The 20,311-nt window shown below is 35.2% G+C and overlaps 2 protein-coding genes and 1 long non-coding RNA gene across 3 annotated transcripts; all 3 read left to right on the forward strand.

Moving 5' to 3' along the window:
• The first annotated feature begins 55 nt into the window (after nt 1-55).
• LOC132560356 (uncharacterized) lies at nt 56-8,814 on the forward strand. The gene is made up of 4 exons (XM_060225031.1): nt 56-404; nt 2,338-2,631; nt 2,924-3,131; nt 3,578-8,814. Exons 1-4 carry the CDS (start codon nt 353-355, stop codon nt 3,633-3,635), a joined length of 612 nt encoding a protein of 203 aa, XP_060081014.1. The 5' UTR covers nt 56-352; the 3' UTR covers nt 3,636-8,814.
• Nucleotides 8,815-9,238: 424 nt separating this feature from the next.
• LOC132560379 (uncharacterized) lies at nt 9,239-11,030 on the forward strand. Its single transcript, XR_009554651.1, has 2 exons — nt 9,239-10,233; nt 10,336-11,030. It is a non-coding gene; the product is annotated as an uncharacterized LOC132560379 (long non-coding RNA).
• A 2,906-nt stretch (nt 11,031-13,936) lies between these two features.
• On the forward strand, nt 13,937-14,956 carry LOC132560336 (uncharacterized). The gene has a single exon (XM_060225011.1). The coding sequence runs from the start codon at nt 13,937-13,939 to the stop codon at nt 14,954-14,956; it is 1,020 nt and encodes a 339-aa protein (XP_060080994.1).
• The last annotated feature ends 5,355 nt before the right edge of the window (nt 14,957-20,311 follow it).

Raw genomic sequence — 20,311 nt, forward strand, 5'->3', positions numbered from 1 at the left:
CTGTAGACTGCTTACATTGAAGGCTCACAACAAGCGCCAGTCGTGTGTAGACTGACCGGAAGTTTGGAATCGATGGACATTCTCTCTGCAAAAGATGTTTGTTTACCACCTCAGTTCATTTCAAGAAAACCAACACTGTGGGAATATATATGTTGCATTGTATTCCATATTAACTAATAACTATACGTGTTTTTTATAAGTCTGGTCACGAAAGTATATTGATGTTAGCGAAAACCCAATATACGCCCTGTACAAAGTGGCATCATACAGTAACTTCAGCAGCCCCCTTCAAAAGGATGTGACGGACAGTTACAAAGAAGGACGCCATTTATTTCCAACTGTTGTATTTGAAATGAGACTTGGAATCACAGTTCCATTAATCTTGCAGTGCATCGTATTTTTAGGTAACTACTTAATGTCTGCTTCTTCAAAAGCTTTATAGATTGAGAATATCCTCGGTTTAGAAGTTAACACTGAATGTCTTCATTAGTTCAAACACGATCACAACTTGGGTCTGGTGATCCTGCTCGTCATATTGTCTTGCTTGTCATCTGAATTCCGATAATCAATCAAAAGATTTATACTCAAAACTTACATCTGTTAATTCACCACGATCAGTAATATTTCAGTGTTTGTATGTAATGGTGACATTTTAGGAAAGTCTTACACACAGTACAGGTTAAGTTACCTTGGAGGATTCTTTGGACTTTGTTAAGCTTATTTAGATATGTATAATCTCTTTATGCACTTCAAAGGTCAGCATTAATATGCTGATGAGATATAAGATAAAACAGAATATATGCTAATTTAGTGTGAATTAAAAGTATTCAATTATTCAATGTTAGAAAAAAAGGATCTTATAATCTAAATGATAATAACTTTATGAATAATGGAACCTCAAATCAAATCAATTAACAGCATAATCAGAGTAATAATGAAAGAAAGAAACAAGTTTTGGTGGCAACAGCTGTAAGATAAGTTTTATAGTTTTATAGTTGTCATAGGTAAAAAATAGGTAATTGGGGAATTCCAATTTTAACAGGTTCTCTAGTTGAAAGTCTAGTATGCATTGTTTCTTTTTGGTTAAAATAAACGATAAGGGAAATTCACTATTCTCAGTCATATCCATATGTAGATAAGTTACAATCATTATATGGTGGACAGATCCATAGTACATTGTCTGTTCCTAAACAACCTTGCCATTGTTATTTTTTGAGAAGTAATGGAAGAAAGAACATTTCTCAAGCTTTAAGGATTCCCTTGGACCCATGCTTATCCAGTTTTGAATCTGACCAGAAAAACTGAATACCTGGCAGGTGCCCATCTTAGAGTTTGACAGTTAGAGTTTGTTATCACTATTTCTTGAGAAGTACTGAAATGATATTTCAGAACCTTGGCATTTTCATTTGTAGGTCACCAGTTGAGTCAGTTAAAGTTTGAGTATGTTGGGGAAACAAAATGGCTAATTTGGATTTTGACAGTTGAAGTTCCTTGAATAAGAAGTACTAGGCCCTTGTTGTTATGTTCAGGTGATTTTGAGACTGGTGAGCAAAGGTTCCTACTTGTTCCCTTTTCATTTTGAGACTGATCAGTAAAACAAAATAACTAACAAGCAGACATCTTTGATGTTGACATTTAAAATTTGTTAGGTAAGAGTAAAGATCAGTCTTGTATAGAACTAAAAAAAGATCATTCCTGGTGGGCATCAAGATTCCAATGAGTTCTTTTTTTGATTATAACCAATTTAACCATAGGGAATTAGAATGGCACTTACTTTGATGATATATTTCATATTCCTTTAATGAGATATTCATGTTGTATGATACTTCCATGACGTTGTAAAATTGCAACAAAATATTCAAATAAAAATGTATACCAAGGTACATGAAGTTACGTTATAAAGGATATTGGTTGTAAAAACATCTTAACAAAGATCTTTGGAATTTGGAATTTTCACTTATATGTCAAAAACTATCATTAGATTATGAAGGTGCAAATTTATGATGGTGAAAGAACTGAATAGGGACATTTTACTTGTGTGACCCACTAAAAATGTATGCTAAGTCTTATGATGTTATGAACTATCATTCTGATATATTAAGTTGATGATTGTCAGTATTTAGAATCTGTCAATGAATTTTTCAAAAATAAAAGTACTACAGTTGTACATTCATATGCAATATAAAGTGATATATTATTGGCTTAATCTTCCAAAAATTGATGATTCTGTAAATTACATGCATGATCAAAATGGATAGAAAGTTTTCATAGCTCACATGCCTGGATTGTAATTATAATCAACATTATAAATTGTAAAACACATATGTATTGTTACAGGTGCCTGTATGCTGGTATATACTGTGACACTTCCAGGGCTTCACATGGAGATGGAAAGTGTTTGTATAGATGGAGCAGCCATATTAGTATCGCTACATGCTCTCACTCCTACACCAGTGTCATGTACTGTCTGGTACAAGGATCTGGACCAAAGTCAATCAATGGCTGATAAAACTGAACTCATAATGGTCACAGAGAATAATGTCACACTAAGCAATCTTAGGAAGACCACAAACTATCTCGTTCATGTGATTTGTGATGATAATGAATCACTTCTGAAGACTGTATCAACAGGTAAAATATAACTATGTTGATATCATTTCCATTTCATAGTTTCAATCTGATGAAATGACCCTGGCTATCAGCAGGATGGCAAACCTAGCAAACAGTTAAACAAAAATATTTACAGAAAATGTTTTGTAAGTGCTCTTTAGGTTGGGGTGGGATAGAAATTAGTGTCTTGACACTTGTTTCAATTTCATCAAACTTAGTCATCCTTCGTAATAGCCTGAACACTCTGGAGTGACCTCAGTCATTACATATAAACATCATTTTACCCAGGTAAATTTGACTTTTTACTTCACAGGTAAATGTCAGCCAGATCTGGGACCAGAAACAAAAAGAGAAGATGAGCCTAATGTTACTTACAAGGAGCAGGCCATATTTTCATCCTCAGCTGTGGACATTGTGCTAGGTCTTATGTTTAGTGTGGCAGCCATTATAACAATTAGCATGACAGCCTATTATATGTATCGCAAATATCAACGCAGAAGACGGCTTCAACAGTTTCTTAGGTTTGTGTATAACATATTTGCTTAAAATCAACATTATCAATGGATGGAGATCATATGATAGCAGTTCTAATGTTTGAAGAAAATTCTTTATTTCATAACAAGATTTTGCATGAAAAAAAACATTGGTGTGATCAGTCAATTTGGCATCAACCTTTATCCTTTAAGCTATTTTTCTTTTAATAATTAGAGAAGAAGTTCAAGAATATGATAATGTGCTAGTAGTAGGCTGTGATGAAAGGCTTACTACTTGCATTTTGTTAAATTGAACAAAAATAAGTAAGTGTATGAAAAGAATCTCCTTAGATAATTTATTTTTGATAAATATTTCAAGTCAAAACTTCTTCTACATGATGAAAATATTATTTATATAATACAATTATACATGGATAATGTGCCAGAATTTTGAAATACTATTTCTTCTTTAATAAGTTCTGTTTCTGTTTTAGTACTCCTCACACAGACCCATTTGAAAGTCTTCAGAGTTACATGGAGGAGGATTCCTGATCAAGGGAGAAAACTCCTGCTCAACTTACATCACACAAAGCTCGCCACTATCTTGGAAAAGCAACAGCAAGGTCTTGAAAATTCACAGAATCCAAAGTCCATTGAGGATGTATATCAATGATGTCAGAACACAAGATCTATGTCAAAAGACTTTCTGTAAATGCTGAAGTAATATCTATTCATTGAAATTCCAAGTTTTAGTTAAATTATCATAAAACACAAGGGTACCGATGTCACTCATATTTCCAGTGTGATCTCACAATGTGAGACTACCTTTAGTAATTTGTTCAACCAACTTAATTTAAATATAGCTTGAGTAGCAAAGTTCATCACCTTGGTCTCTGAGGTGTTAATAAGTGTAACATAATACCTTTTTTATGAAGAAAGAGTTGTTTGGTATCCCATACATTTTGTTAACCAGAAATATTCATTGTGTAGTCATCTTTATCTTTCGTTATTGTCCTGATTACAATTTTTTTTGTGCTTGCTAATTTGACCAACTTTGTTAACTCTAGGGAAATAACATGTTACAAGCCTATCATGTCTGTGATGCCCATACATATATGGATATCACTTCAGCATTGTTGAATTATTTTACTAAACTTACTTACCAAACAATTATAGCAATTTTTAAGTCTGAACATGAGATATCCACACAGGCTGTATTGACTACAATGGATATACATGTATTCTATATGACACAGCCTTGATTCCTTGCTATTGATACAGTGTATCTAGAAGAGATCTGTAATTGTTTTATTTGGTCAAAAATTGAGAATTTCTCTGCTGTACATAGTTATGCTATCATTGACTGACAGATTTAGCAATATATGAATCCACAGGAGTATAGTTCTTCTGTGTGACAGTAAATGGGAAGTGTCCCTTGGATGACTGATATATATATAGTGCGGGCTTTGTGTGATGCTGTCTCCACTGCCTTCATACTGACTATGCCAAATAGATATATAGACTGTCTTATCTTACAACCACTGTATGCGCAGGTGTATGATTGGCACTCTGTAGAAATTTTATTGACGTCCAACATTGTAGAGAATTGCTACAAGCAGCTTTGTGATTTGTATAATACTTATCTGCCATTAGAGAGGTTAATAGTCCAACAACGAAATGCTCATTATATGTTAGAGAGTGGCTCCTTACATGTAGTAAGATATTTTAGAATTGTTATGATTTCTGTACATTGTGGAGAATTGTCGCTAAAGTCTCTGTAATTTGTACAATGCCAATCTGCTATAAATCATTTTATTCCAATCAATTTTTTGATTGGTTGCTGTCAACCTCAGCTTGACGGTTAAGTTGTTACAATCTGAGTGAACATTTTAGATCTAATCATGTACTAAATCTGTCAATATATAGTTATGTCCTGTGTTTATGGTACCTTCTAGTCTCTGGTTATCCCAGACGTGTTTTTGGCTGTAATATTTTAGGTCATCTTTTCGTGGAAGGTAGTGTAATTTGTTGTTATAGTATTGGTATTGCTGTGCTTCTACAGAGGTGGGGAGCAAAACGATTATAATGTACAGTGAAAGGATGTTGTTACTGGCTATATTATTAACATTGACTAGTGAGGGATATTAGCCTGGAGGGTTTCCATTATAACCCGTAAGCCTAATCTGCCCACTAAAGCACATCAAACAAGAATGTATTGATATATTTACAGTACTGTATAGTACAGACTTAATTTTCTTGGACTGAGTGAAACACTGGTCTGTGACTTCAAGTTAATTTGAAAAGAAGGTGTATTTGTTTAACCAAGTGGTTTTTGAGACTCGCATCCTGGACTCGTCCTTTTCCTGCGGGACTCACTCAAATTATGAGAACCCGCTATATCTCCTTGTAACTGAACACATTAAAATTTTGGTAATGGTGCTCTGGACTCACAAAAAAAATCCTACAAAAATTGCTGTTAACCACGAATGAGACATTTTTTGTTAAAAATAATGCTGTTCTAGGTATGTACAGTTTACAATTTCTTTCAGTTTATCAAGTTTCTTTGTACAGTTTGTAGTACCAGTCACCTACCTACAAAGTAGAAATAATTTGATAACTTGCCACGTGAAATGTTTCACATTGTGTTTTGTGTAAAACCTAACTTAGTGGGATAAATTCTCTATGTGGTCATATAAATAATTGTTTTACTGCGGGAATAAGGCATTAGGTAAAACCTTGGGATGCTCTCAGAATTATTTTCCTTATCTATACTTAAAAGCTGCCTTTCCATGGTGGATCAGTATTTCATTGAATCAGATTTCAGTTATTTCCTATTGAGATAGTGTACTGTTAACATACTTAATTTGGTGAAATCAAATGCAGTAACTTTTTGGCCAATTAGTACAATGGTGAATTTTATATCATCAATAGTAATTGCTAAAACATATAGAAATGGCAAGTAGTGCTTTTATATTTTAGCAATGCTTTCAGCACAGAAAATGCTAGGTTTGTTATCTTTAATGACTGAAAGATCTGATATGTACACCTGAAATACTATAACCTTGCTGGAACATGGCATATTTGGCAAATCTTTAAAAGAAAAAAATTAAGGGAGATTTTAAACCAATAGTGCTACTAATACTGTTGACAGTATTAGAAGCTACATATCAGTGCAATGTAGAAGTTTTTTTATGTAAGTGTAGAAAAGTTTGTGATATTTCAATGTAACATTTAATGTATATATTTGATTTGTGTAGTACTGGTTTTACCTTGTCACTTTTCCTTTGATAGATGAAAAGTTCTGTTTGATTGGTTGAATTCTTCCTACTACAGAAGATCGACATAGTTTGTTTTAACAGGGTAACAATATTAATGTATGATAGAGTACATAACCAGAATGAACATTTGTTGAAATGCAAGGAGTACCATGTACATATATTTAAATGTTTTATAGAAAATGTTTCTATGCCTTACTTTACATAGAAAAACTTTCATAACAGTTTTTACTTTCACCTTTTTGTGAATAAAGTGAAAATATAATTGTGGCTGTAGTTTTGGGATAGAGCTGAGATATATAATGCTTTTAGAGCAAATGTAACACATGGCAAAGACAAATGTTTTTGGAGGAGGGCAAAAATAAAAAATGTTGTGTGGAAGAGACAAGCAGTTTAATATTTGATGTGTTTAGGGAAGTAGAATTTTATCCTAAGATGTATTTTATTGTTCTGATAACTTCTAATAACCGGAGATTGTACACATAAATTGTTTATTGATTATATAACTGGAGATGTAGTTCATTACTATTTAATGATGTTGTTCTAACGTCAAGTCTTTTTATCATTTGTTAGTGTGTCATATGTTTTTATCTTATAATCATTATTTATTTTCTAGTTAGTATTACTATCACGACTATGTACTGCCAAATGTTCTTATAACATTCCTGCCTGATAGACTGACAGAGATTGATCAATGTGTCATAGAAATTAAATGAGATTTTATCACAGAAGTTTTAAGCTACCTATGGGTCAGTTTTCTTTTACAAGAATATTTTTTATTATTATCTTCTTAAATTGAAAGAAAATTCTGTAGTTGTACTTCATATAATAGATCAGAGAAGCCATGTGATACCACTGCTATCATCCATGCACATTTTATTTTGATCTGCTTGTAGTTTTAGCAACAACATATTGTCATAAACAAATTTTTTCCTTTGAAATATCAATTTTACTTGTTCTTCAACCATTCTAAATATGTAGTACCACTGAAATGACGAGTATGCCACCTTTATAATACAACATTTATCCTGTGGCAATGATTACAATCAGTAGATAAAGGTCCGTCTGTCTGTCTGAAAACAATTTTTATCGCTATTTCTTGAGAAGTACTGGATGGATCTTTCTGAAATTGCTTATAGAGGTTCCTTTTGGTCCCTAGTTGTGTCCATCTAATTTTGGGACTGATCAGAAAAACAAAATGGCCGACAGACGAACATCTTAGATGTTGACTTTGAAAGTTTTTTATCGCAATTCTTGAGAACTACAGCATAGATCTTTTCCAGATTTCTTGTGTATGCTTGACTTAATCCCTGGTTTGCCTGTTTGATTTTGGTACTGATCAGAAAATATCCAAATGGCCCAGAAGCGACCATCTTGGGTTCTGACTTCGAAAGTTTGTTATCACTATTTCTTGAGAACTACTGTGTAGATCTTTTTCAAATTTCATGTATAGGGTTCTTAAGGTCCCAAGTCGTGCCTATTTGAGTTTGTGACTGACCAGGGGGGAAAAAAGGCTGACAGGAAGCGATCTTGGATTTTGCCTAGTAAAGATTATTATTGCTATCTCGTAAGAAGTACTGAATGGATATTTCTCAAATTTCATACATATGTTCCCTTTGGTCTCTCCTTGTGCTCGTTTGTTTTTGAACTGATCAGAAGAAACAACATGACTTCTAATTAATCTGTGTTTAAAGAAGTCTTCACTGGTCTGTCAGTATTCTAGTTACACCATACACAGACCCTGACTATTGTAGGCATTAAATCAACTGACATCAAAAAACTTACTGTGTAACTGAATTGCATTTGGAACTTGTAGGAGATGTGTAATGTTTTGTGTGAAATTTTAGTTTTAAGGATCATATGATCAGTAGAAATGGTGTCATATCTTTTAAAGAGTTTTATACCATTTTCCAAAGTTTTGAAGATTATCTTCTTTATTGACTAATGCTTATGTGCCATTTTCTTTCAGATGACAGTCAGTATAAATTATTGAATTAAAAAGGGCCATTATTTTATCGATATTGATATTTGTATGTACAGCGAAATTGAAAATATCAGTTTAAAACATACATGTTTGTTGAAGATTTAGCATATTACTTTGTCAGATAAGTCACAAAAAAACTGACTGTGTCAATGTACATTTATGTTTGTCTTCTGGTGACCTGTGGCCTTCTTACTGATAAATAATTATGTGTTTACAATTCTAGTATGTTGAAATAGATGTTTTGCAACCGTGAAAATATACACAATATATGAAATGTCAATCAAACTGCAATGTAAGTGAAATTTGACTGATTATGTTATTGTAATTCTTTGAATTTCTTTTTTCGTTTTCTCTATTGTTATCCCGGCTGGGTATATTTTTTTGTGAATCTGATAACTGATAGAAAAATAATGGCGCAGTAGTCGGGGAGAAACCTACACACCATTAAAATTATAGGGAAAAAAATTCAGAAGTTTTTGGCTTGTTTTCTTGACATCATTACTGATATGCTTTGAAATTAGATTAGATTACTTACAGGAATACATATATATCTATTTGACATCTTGCTTTTCTTTGTAAATCCGTGTTTACTTTAATCGATTTTTGTTTCAATATATCGTTTCAAATTGATATTAAAAATAATTTGTATTGCTGCTGTCTGTTCCACTCAACTGGTAAAGTCAGATTTTGGTGTTTGCATAATTTTGTAGCACTTTTTAAAACAATACCTCTAACCTGGTTCTTGCCTATTTTTTTCAGGAAAATTCTAATTCAAGTTTTGATTAAATTTTCAATGCATTTTATCTTTTATCTACAACTACTGAAGAACTTCATTCCTTATATATCATATTTGAAGATGATTCTCTTTTCACATTTAAATTTTTTAAAAGTTATTTTAGACACTACAATGTTAGATAGTTTTGCGGCTTCGGAATATACTAGCAACATAGAAATAATTTAAAACCCTATTAATACACTGTGTACATGTCCACTGAAAACTGACTTAGAATATACAATACATATCTTAGTGTACTGCTTCTCTGTCTAGTGTCCAGGTAAAACTGAAAATGCCTGGAATGTAAATACTTACCTTAGTGAACAGCTACTGTCAGTTTAAACTGATAACACTGTTATATCAGATGTCAGTAAAGACAGGTAAGGGTTTTATCAGATGTCAGTATAGACAGACAGCATTACTGTTCTGGACCTAAGACAGGTAATACTATCGTAATGGATATCAGTTTAGAAAGGTAACTGTTATACAAAATGTCAGTTTAGAGTGGTTAAGATATTGTTCCAGATGTCAGTTTACATAGATAACACTACTGTTCAGACTATCATTTCAGACCCATCAAACTATTGTATTAGATGTTCGTTTCGACAGGTAACACTGTTAAACTGGATGACTATAGTTACACTATTTTTTCTAGATATAAGTCAAGACAGGTAATAGTGAAATTCAAGATATCAATTTAGACATGTGATACCATTATACCAGATGTCTGTTTAGACAGGTGATTATGCTATTATACCAGATGTCGAATTAGATGGGTGATACTGTTATACCAGATGTCGAATTAGATGGGTGATACTGTTATACCAGATGTCGAATTAGATGGGTGATACTATTATACCAGATGTCCGTCTAGACAGGTGATACTGTTATACCAGATGTCCGTTTAGACAGGTGATACTATTATACCAGATGTATGTCTAGACAGGTGATACTGTTATACCAGATGTCCGTTAAGACAGGTGATACTATTATACCAGATGTTCGTTAAGACAGGTGATACTATTATACCAGATGTCCGTTTAGACCGGTGATACTATTATACCAGATGTTCGTTAAGACAGGTGATACTATTATACCAGATGTATGTTTAGACAGGTGATACTGTTATACCAGATGTCCGTTTAGACAGGTGATACTATTATACCAGATGTCTGTTTAGACAGGTGATACTGTTATACCAGATGTCCGTTTAAACAGGTGATATTATTATACCAGATGTATGTTTAGACAGGTGATACTATTATACCAGATGTATGTTTAGACAGTTGATTCCATTATACCAGATGTCCGTTTAGACAGGTAATACTATTATACCAGATGTATGTTTAGACAGGTGATACTATTATACCAGATGTCCGTTTAGACAGGTGATACTATTATACCAGATGTATGTTTAGACAGGTGATACTGTTATACCAGATGTCCGTTTAGACAGGTGATACTATTATACCAGATGTATGTTTAGACAGGTGATACTATTATACCAGATGTCCGTTTAGACAGGTGATACTATTATACCAGATGTATGTTTAGACAGGTGATACTGTTATACCAGATGTCCGTTTAGACAGGTGATACTATTATACCAGATGTATGTTTAGACAGGTGATACTATTATACTAGATGTCCGTTTAGACAGGTGATACTATTATACCAGATGTATGTTTAGACAGGTGATACTGTTATACCAGATGTCCGTTTAGACAGGTGATACTATTATACCAGATGTATGTTTAGACAGGTGATACTATTATACCAGATGTTCGTTAAGACAGGTGATACTATTATACCAGATGTATGTTTAGACAGGTGATACTATTATACCAGATGTTCGTTAAGACAGAAACAAATGTAGACATATTCTTCAATTATACGATATTCTGCAAGTTTAATTTTGTTTTCTAATTTTTCCATAAATAACGTAATCGTCATCTACAACAGTTATCCGAAGGGTTCTGACTATCTATCCTCATTTTTTTTTGTCTTGGTCGCGGTCGATGCTTGAGCGGGAAGAAAGGACTTAAGGGTATCAGAGAGTCATGGTCAATCCTGGTGAAAGTACATGTACTTTACAAACACTACTAGAGAGTTGTCAGATGGTTACCTGGGCTTAGAACGAAAACAATGTAATGTGGAGAAAATACGCGAAGTCTTCCAACTTTCCCTGCATATTGTCTTGAAGCTTCCAAACTTAGTGATAAATATCATTCTAGTCTTCAAAAAAAAATACAAATGTTGAAATTACGCATTGTAAACAGGTGAAGGAGCCCTTTGTTCGAAAGCTTGGATAGACTGAAGAACAGTATCTTGGTCAGTGAAACAATTTCGTCAACTTGTCACTTCTCTCTATTGCGATTATAAACTAAGACGTTTTAGTCAGTCATAAAATCTGCCACAACATATGGATTGATATCCCAGTTTTTGCTCGGATGTTGACAATGCTTTCACTTACTCCCAGACATCATTGTTAAAGATAGGAAATAGATACTGTATTGCACGCTATTTATCGGGCTCAATCCCATTCTGGTACTGAGGAAAACATCAGGTTCCGGTTCTGTGCCATTGGACCTTGTAGTACACCCTTTCCTTAGCCTTGAGTAAAACACTTCTCTGATCACGTGGCTTTAGACCGTGAACAGGACCAAGAACATCGTCCATGACGTACATGAACTTAAAGGAATACAGGCCCTATGAAATTGAAATTCAGGTTCAAAGATGTACACAGTTCTATTGACAGTGAAAGGAATTATTTGATACTCTTGTGATTAATTTATCGAGACAATGGATTATTCAAAATATCGATTATTTGTAATAGAACACGTGATATTTATTGTTCATTTTATTGTGAAGTTTGCTGTTGTACTTCGTATTTATTTAGTTATCGTGCTTATACCCATATAGCACGTCGATATATGCCCTCGTTTTGTTATTAAACACATTTTTAAAGCTCTGAGAAGGTGACCTGGTATTGAAAACAAGGGATACTTTATTTATATAACTTGAGTGTTAGAATCAAAGGGAATATGGTTAGATTTTAACAGTTTATCTTTGACTCAATAATTTCTTTGTTCGTGTGGTAGTTTTGTCCACAGATCGATTTTGTTGACGGTAGGGCTTAATATGTCTGGACTCCCGGAGATGGCCTAGCCAATCGGCACTATTGCCTGATAAGAACAATCTACAGCGATAACTAATACTTATATAGGTATTCCTGATCAATGTTTTCGGTGCAAATATATATAGTCTGTAAATATTTGTATTTGTTAGAACAATGAGTACACCAAATTGTACCATTGAGTACTTATAAGTTAACCTGTGGTATGTACATGTCGGTCTATTTCTATCCTTATAATTGTTTGTTGTAGATAATGTCTCCCCAACAGTCAATATTTCCCGCTAACGTGTCAGTATCTCAACAGGTTGTAGTTTGTTAGTTTTATTGATAGTTTTTACAAAAGAAAATTTAAAGCTCTGACACTCGATAATTTCGTTATTGACAGGCTATAATAATTACTCGTGGGCGTTTGTGCTTGCACACCGAACCCTTTGGGGATCAACGACCCCTAAATAATGGCGGTCTTTGGGAGGTAGTGGCGCGAGAAGAACTAAGGGCAACGCTGACGGAGATCAACCAAGACGTGTTAACTATAACGGAAGAGTAATTGTAAGACGTTAATTAGTTACAAAATAAATGTGAATGGACAAACGACGGACTTGCGATATTGACAAATACACATGTATTACTAATCAGGTACCACACTTGGGTGTGAAAACGGATTTATTTCACGTCGGTAGATTAACTTATTGACATTTTAAGTTAACATTTTACGATGTGTATGTTACTTCTGAACAAAATACGTTATAAAAATATTTGACATGTTTCCAATAGCCTGATCTACAGGTCGGAGAAAATAGAGTGTACTGGGAGAGTATTGACTCAAGTTATGAGTAGGAAAAGCAAACTTTTCAGCAGTAGTCTAGATAAGGTCGCGAACAAGCCTTATCGATAGTCTATTGATTGTAACATGGTGCTCGTCGTTGCCCGGACGTCGTTGATGGACTGCTGGGGCGGCTCGGCGTGTTGGTACTTAGTGTAGTTTCGGGATACGTACCAATGTTGAGAGGCATTATATTTAGGAGTCAAGTATACGTAGACCTACAAACACGTATGTATTCTGTGTGAGTGCGACGTGCAGGAATTTGAAGTACGCATTTCTACTGCAGATATCAACTGACATTCAAAGCCGACAGTTCAAGGAAGAAATCGCATTCAGTATCCCGCTGATTAGGTGTAAACCTATTGAATGATCGCGTGCTGGGTGAACTGATCAGGGAAAGCAATAGCGTGCGTTTAATATATATTTACATTAAGTTGCATTTTATTGCTCAATTCACTGAAGTACATACATAAAAGACAGGCGTCACCACAGTATTTATTGGCTATCGGATATCTCATCGTTGTTGACAGGACAAAACACTGTTGACGTGGTCCCAACTGTCAATACACTTATTGCTGTCCATGCTGTTAAACACTCGTATGTATTGGCCTCGCACCCGACAAGATCAGTAGTTCATGAGGATGGTTTCTAATTAAATTACATCACAACTGGATATATTATATTATAACGTTATATCTTAAGTGGGCGTGTTCTTTTGTGAAGTAATAATTTAACTGGATGTGTTCTATGATAAAGTTATGACTGCACTGGATGTGTTCTATGATAAAGCTATGACTTAACTGGATGTGTTCTATGAAGGAACCTTGAACACGTCGAAACATTTCTGTGTAGTTTCCATGATGGATTTTGAAACTCGAGCGCGTGAGCGTCGCCTCATGGATATAGCGCGCGGGAAACAGTATCTTCGTCAGATAGACAGTTTGGCAGAAAAACATTGGAACAAAATTGAACCCAGAAACACTAGTTACAGGCAAGTATCAGTGGGTCCCCTTAAAGAATATACTTTCTTTCTGAACAGATCATTCCAACAAGGTGATGATAGTGTTTCAAATAGAGCCAGATCGAAGCGTAGAATTCATTCTGAACAAACGCCAAAAATAAACGGTCAATTTATGACAGACCGCGTGCAGTCCGAGAGACTGGGTGGTCTGACTGGTATGGAATCCTTGCGAGGGACACAACTGTTTAATCAGTGGGGATCAAACATCGATCCTTTGGCGGATAAAGTGACGCTTAAAAAAGAGGACATGCAATCAACATTCCAACCATTTACATTTGGAGACGGAAACCGAAAGGTGCAGAAACCAAGTCCCAAAAAGGGAGTGTTGATGAGCCGCGTTAGCTCGGACGTCAAGGACCGACAAATAAAAACAAATACTGATTTCCGGTCATCACGGAATGGGATGGTGGCGGTCATCCATCCGGTTGGTCCGTCACCAGACACAGAAGTCGCGCCAGATATCATCGACCAAGAAATGATAGAGCGCGAAAAGACATCGGTAATGCTGAACAGAATAGACCGGATGTTGCACCCGAACAGATATGCGCTGAAGACCAAACTGGCCCCGAGTGAACAGGAAGTGTCCCAAAACTCATCCAAAGCCTCATCCAACAATTCAGAGAGAAGTCTACAAAAGAACATTGAACAGAACTGTTCTAATGGCGGACAGCAAAATCTTCATCGAACAAAGGATGGACGTCCCAAAGTACTGTCTAACCCTGCCTACGCACCTAAGACCTCTGGCAATCCAATTAAATCGTTTGCGCAGATGCTGACCGAGTTGGATAGAACTCAAATTAACGTTGACCGGAAGTGTCGCTTATGGATCAATAAACTGACATTTGATTCATACGAATGACGAAAAGAATATTTATAACTTATGTCCGTTTTATTGTAAATGAGGTCCATTGTTTTTTTGAATTGATATTTGTCTAGAATATATGTTAACAGACAGATATACTATGATATTGTTTTATATTCCCATTGTTTGTTTGGGTCGATCGTTAATTTAAAATGTCCTTCGTTACATAAACAAATCATTATCAGCGGATCATGATAATCTTGGCTCCATATTCATTTTTGGTCATCTGATCTGAAGGGTCAGGATGACCTGTAGCCATTGTGATTCGACCGTCGTCGTAAGTCGTGCGTTGTTTTTACATTTTAAACCTGTGACATTCAGCTGAAGCAGCTGATCCTAGGATGGTGTTATGATTTCATGCGTCAGTGCAAAATCCAAAATGGCCACCATGGACGCCATATGTAAAAACACCGGTGCCATTGAGTTGAAAATAGGCGTGAATGTTTAGGATAGGATGTCGACAGTGTTGTTATTTTTCGGCCTCATCAAAAAGTTCGACATGACAGCCAGGACAGCCATTTTATAACATGGTTACGAAATCATGTCTTCTTCTAAACAACACCCATTTTGAATTTCTTTTCGAATTCAACGAGTGGAATTGGCCTAAAACTTGCCTGTATTGATTTGGAGGTAGTCTTGACAATGTGATGATATTTTGTGTTGGTTCGAAATACTATATGGCCGTCATGACCTTTTCAAATAAGCTTTTCTCCAGTTTTACTGATGCCAGTGAGATGAAATTTTGTGAAAGTGTTGAGAAACAGAATTAACGAGGGACTGAACTGCCTTAATTATTTAACACTTGTACCCACCCCTACTACTGATGTTAAAGTCGGATGACTAGAAAGGTCACTGGAGCCCTTGTTAAACGGAACTATAATTTGGAATCCTGGTATAATAATTTTATGATGCCGAAACAATTTAATTGCTATGTGAAGCTAGATTTTAGTGTGTGTGTACCCACTAGATAACGTAACCGTGCGATTAAACTTTGCTTCTTATCAGCAGTAAAAAGAACACGTGCTGACGTACGTGTATACCATTTCATTATCCCCTTTTCCTTTGTAGTATGTTTTAGTCATTAGTAACCTACAGGAAGGTACAGTTGATAAAATTTGTTGCACAACTAAATGTTAGCCATGTAGTTAAATGCTTGAAACATGAAAACATTGTAATCAGAAGTGACGTTAATTGTGTTATTAGTGGGGGAAAACAGTGTTATATCTTTCTGATTCAATAGAAACAATTATCAGTTATATTTTAAAATATAAGTACGAAAGATTAGAATGCTAATGAGCATAGCTTAACATTGGTAAGTAACATGCTACGGGCACGCATGATTGGTGACATTTTGTTCCCAACAAAGAATCTTAATATGTTGGCCTTCAAGTAAATAACTCGCTGTAGTTTATATACTACTGTTATAATTATGTGATTCGCTGTCGTTTATTTTTATTACTTCTTTCTAAACGAATTGAATAAGATATTTCACCTGGTCACGCAATAATTTTGTTGTGGAAATATTTTTCTATATTAGTATATTTTATGTACAGGTTAAATGTGTACTGTTGATAACAAATTAAAACCAACACTCATACTGAGAGAGTCGTAATGACGTAACGTTCCAGTTTGTATATAAATGCATAATGTATTTGTATTGGTAAGTTAACAAACTCGCGAACAAACTCGACACTGTTCTACCATCAAAGGTCAACAAAGGTCAGTGTGTAGACATATACAGCACAATGGCACTCTGTTTATTTACGTACAAAATCACCTAACTTTATGGAGAAACTGTAACAGCCGTGCCGTCGTGGTTGTTCAAAGGGCAAGATAATTACTTCAAATTCACTAGGTATACACATAGTGACCAACCAGAAAAAAGTTTAACTGGGCTGATCGTACCATAACAGTAATTTTTAATGTGTTTGAAACCCTTATTGACAAGTACAAAATATCCTTTTGATGTGCAATTGTACATCATTCAAATTGTTTCATATAAACAGGTGTTACTGACTTAAACAATTTAAATTCAATATACTAAAATCCCATTTTCGCCATGGAATTCACTTCGAGATACACTACACGTATTTTCTGTACTATGCGACATAATTGTTAATATGGTTGACATAATTTTTCCATTTGGGATGATTAGGTACATGGTTAGTAAATTGCCTTTCTAGTTTATTAGCCTCTAGTGTAGTGGTCTGTAGATGTAATAATGACTCTGATAATTCAATATAAATGATGATGTGACGCTAATCGTCATTGTCGATCATAACGACACTAACACGGGTACAATGTAGGTCAGCCTCAAGTGCAGAGAGATAATGATTGACACAATACCTGATTATTTATCGCGAATTTGGCGCAATATAGCGATGTAACATAAGTTATATACATCACATAGCACGAGGATACGGCAATATAGCGCGGTAACTATAGTAATATATATCACATAGCACGAGGATGCGGCAATATAGCGCGGTATCTATAGTAATATATATCACATAGCACGAGGATGCGGCAATATACTGCGGCGCGGTATCTATAGTAATGCATATAACATAACACGAGGATACGGCAATATAGTGCGGTGACTTTAGTAGTTTATAAGACATAACACGCAGATACGGCAAAATGGCGCGGTAACTATAGTAATGTATATAACATAACACGAGGATGCGACAATATAGCGCGGTTAACATAGTAATGTATAACACATAGCACGAGGATACGGCAATATAGCGCGGTAACTATAGTAATATATTACACATAGCACGAGGATACGGCAATATGGTGCGGTAACTATAGTTATATATATCACAAAGCACGAGGATACGGCAATATAGCGCGGTAACTATAGTAATGTATAACACATAGCACGAGGATACGGCAATATGGCGCGGTAACTATAGTTATATATATCACATAGCACGAGGATACGGCAATATAGCACGGTAACTATAGTTCTGTATATAGCGCGGTAACTATAGTAATGTATAACACATAGCACGAGGATACGACAATATAGCGCGGTAACTATAGTAATATATAACACATAGCACGAGGATACGGCAATATATCAAAGCCATGACAATATACGTGTACATCACACAGTGCCCAGGATACGGTATTATATCGAAGTAATTATAGGAATGTACATCACAAAGTGCCCAGGATACGGCAGTATAGTGAAGTAGCTATGGTAATATACACATCACATGACACAATACTATGGCAATATAGCAAAACAATAGTAATATACGGGTAGGTCACACAGCTCGAGGTTATGGCAATATAATGAGGTAATTATAGTAATCTACATCACACAAAACGCGGGCACGACAATAAAGTGAAGTAATTATGGTAATATATATCACACAGCACGAAGATACGGCAATATAGCGAAGTATCTTTGGCAATGAACATCACATAACACGAGGATGAGACAAAATGGTAAAGCCAGCTTCGAGGATACGGCAATATAACGAGGTAACTTTGGTAATATACTTGATAGTAGAGTTCGTCGATGCAAATATCTCCACATTAATCATTCTTCTAAATAAATAAGTTTCCAAAGTTTTCTTCCCCCGACAACTTCCAGATAGGATGTATGCGTTTTCTTTCCGTTTAGCAAATCTTGTTCCTGACAAGCAGTTTGCAAAGATCATTATATTATATAACGTGCAGTGTAAACATAAAAAGAACCAGTACATCCCTTTCTTTATAATCCACGTCTGTAACAAAGATACACCCAGTACACCCATTTATTTATGATCCACGTCTGTAACAAAGATACACCCAGTACACCCCTTTCTTTATAATCCACGTCTGTAACAAAGATACACCCAGTACACCCCTTTATTTATAATCCACGTCTGTAACAAAGATACACCCAGTACACCCCTTTATTTATAATCCACGTCTGTAACAAAGATACACCCAGTACACCCCTTTCTTTATAATCCACGTCTGTAACAAAGATACACCCAGTACACCCCTTTATTTATAATCCACGTCTGTAACAAAGATACACCCAGCACACCCCTTTACTTATAATCCACGTCTGTAACAAAAATACACCCAGTACATCCCTTTCTTTATAATCCACGTCTGTAACAAAGATACACCCAGTACACCCCTTTCTTTATAATCTACGTCTGTAACAAAGATACACCCAGTACACCCCTTTATTTATAATCCACGTCTGTAACAAAGATACACCCAGTACACCCATTTATTTATAATCCACGTCTGTAACAAAGATACACCCAGTACACCCCTTTCTTTATAATCCACGTCTGTAACAAAGATACACCCAGTACACCCCTTTCTTTATAATCCACGTCTGTAACAAAGATACACCCAGTACACCCCTTTATTTATAATCCACGTCTGTAACAAAGATACACCCAGTACACCCATTTATTTATAATCCACGTCTGTAACAAAGATACACCCAGTACACCCCTTTCTTTATAACCCACGTCTGTAACAAAGATACACCCAGTACACCCATTTCTTTATAATACACGTCTGTAACAAAGATACACCCAGTACACCCCTTTATTTATAATCCATGTCTGTAACAAAGATACACCCAGTACACCCCTTTCTGTATAATCCATGTCTGTAACAAAGATACACCCAGTACACCCGTCTGTAACAAAGATACACCCAGTACACCCGTCTGTAACAAAGATACACCCAGTACACCCGTCTGTAACAAAGATACACCCAGTACACCTCTTTATTTATAATCCACGTCTGTAACAAAGATACACCCAGAACACCCCTTTCTTTATAATCCACGTCTGTATGTAGGGTACACTTTTCATCGATATTCTTTATGTTGATGACAATTATCTCTTGTCACACTGTATTATATGTTTTTACGTGGGTCATAATTTCGACTTGTTGAAAAATTTTCATTACAGGAGAATCTAACTATGTAGGTATCACAAATTGGTTCTCCCCCGAACACAGCCCTTTTGTTAACCGGGATGCTTCGCTGCTTTATTACATATCTTTACAATAGATGAGCCTTAAATCACAAAGGCAACCTGTAAGATACTGGGACCTTTTCGTTTTTCCGAGGGTCCAACGCGTTTGGTATAATGAGCGAGTAACTTGGTATGATCAGCAAATATGACTGCAACTTCGGGAGCCAACGGTGAGAACAGAAACCTAGATATATCTTGTATGTAGAATGCAGGGTTATAATGAATATTGCGTTTCGCTGATAAAATTTTTGTTGTTTGCATTCGTGGCATGTATGTGTATTGACATGTTTTGGTTTTAGAAATCATTATGCAACGATATTATTATTAAACGATATTTTGAGATATT

Source organism: Ylistrum balloti, unplaced genomic scaffold, assembly GCF_031769215.1.
Source record: "Ylistrum balloti isolate Yb309-2 unplaced genomic scaffold, AGI_CSIRO_Ybal_v1 Utg369668, whole genome shotgun sequence".
Taxonomy (NCBI): Eukaryota; Metazoa; Mollusca; class Bivalvia; order Pectinida; family Pectinidae; genus Ylistrum; species Ylistrum balloti.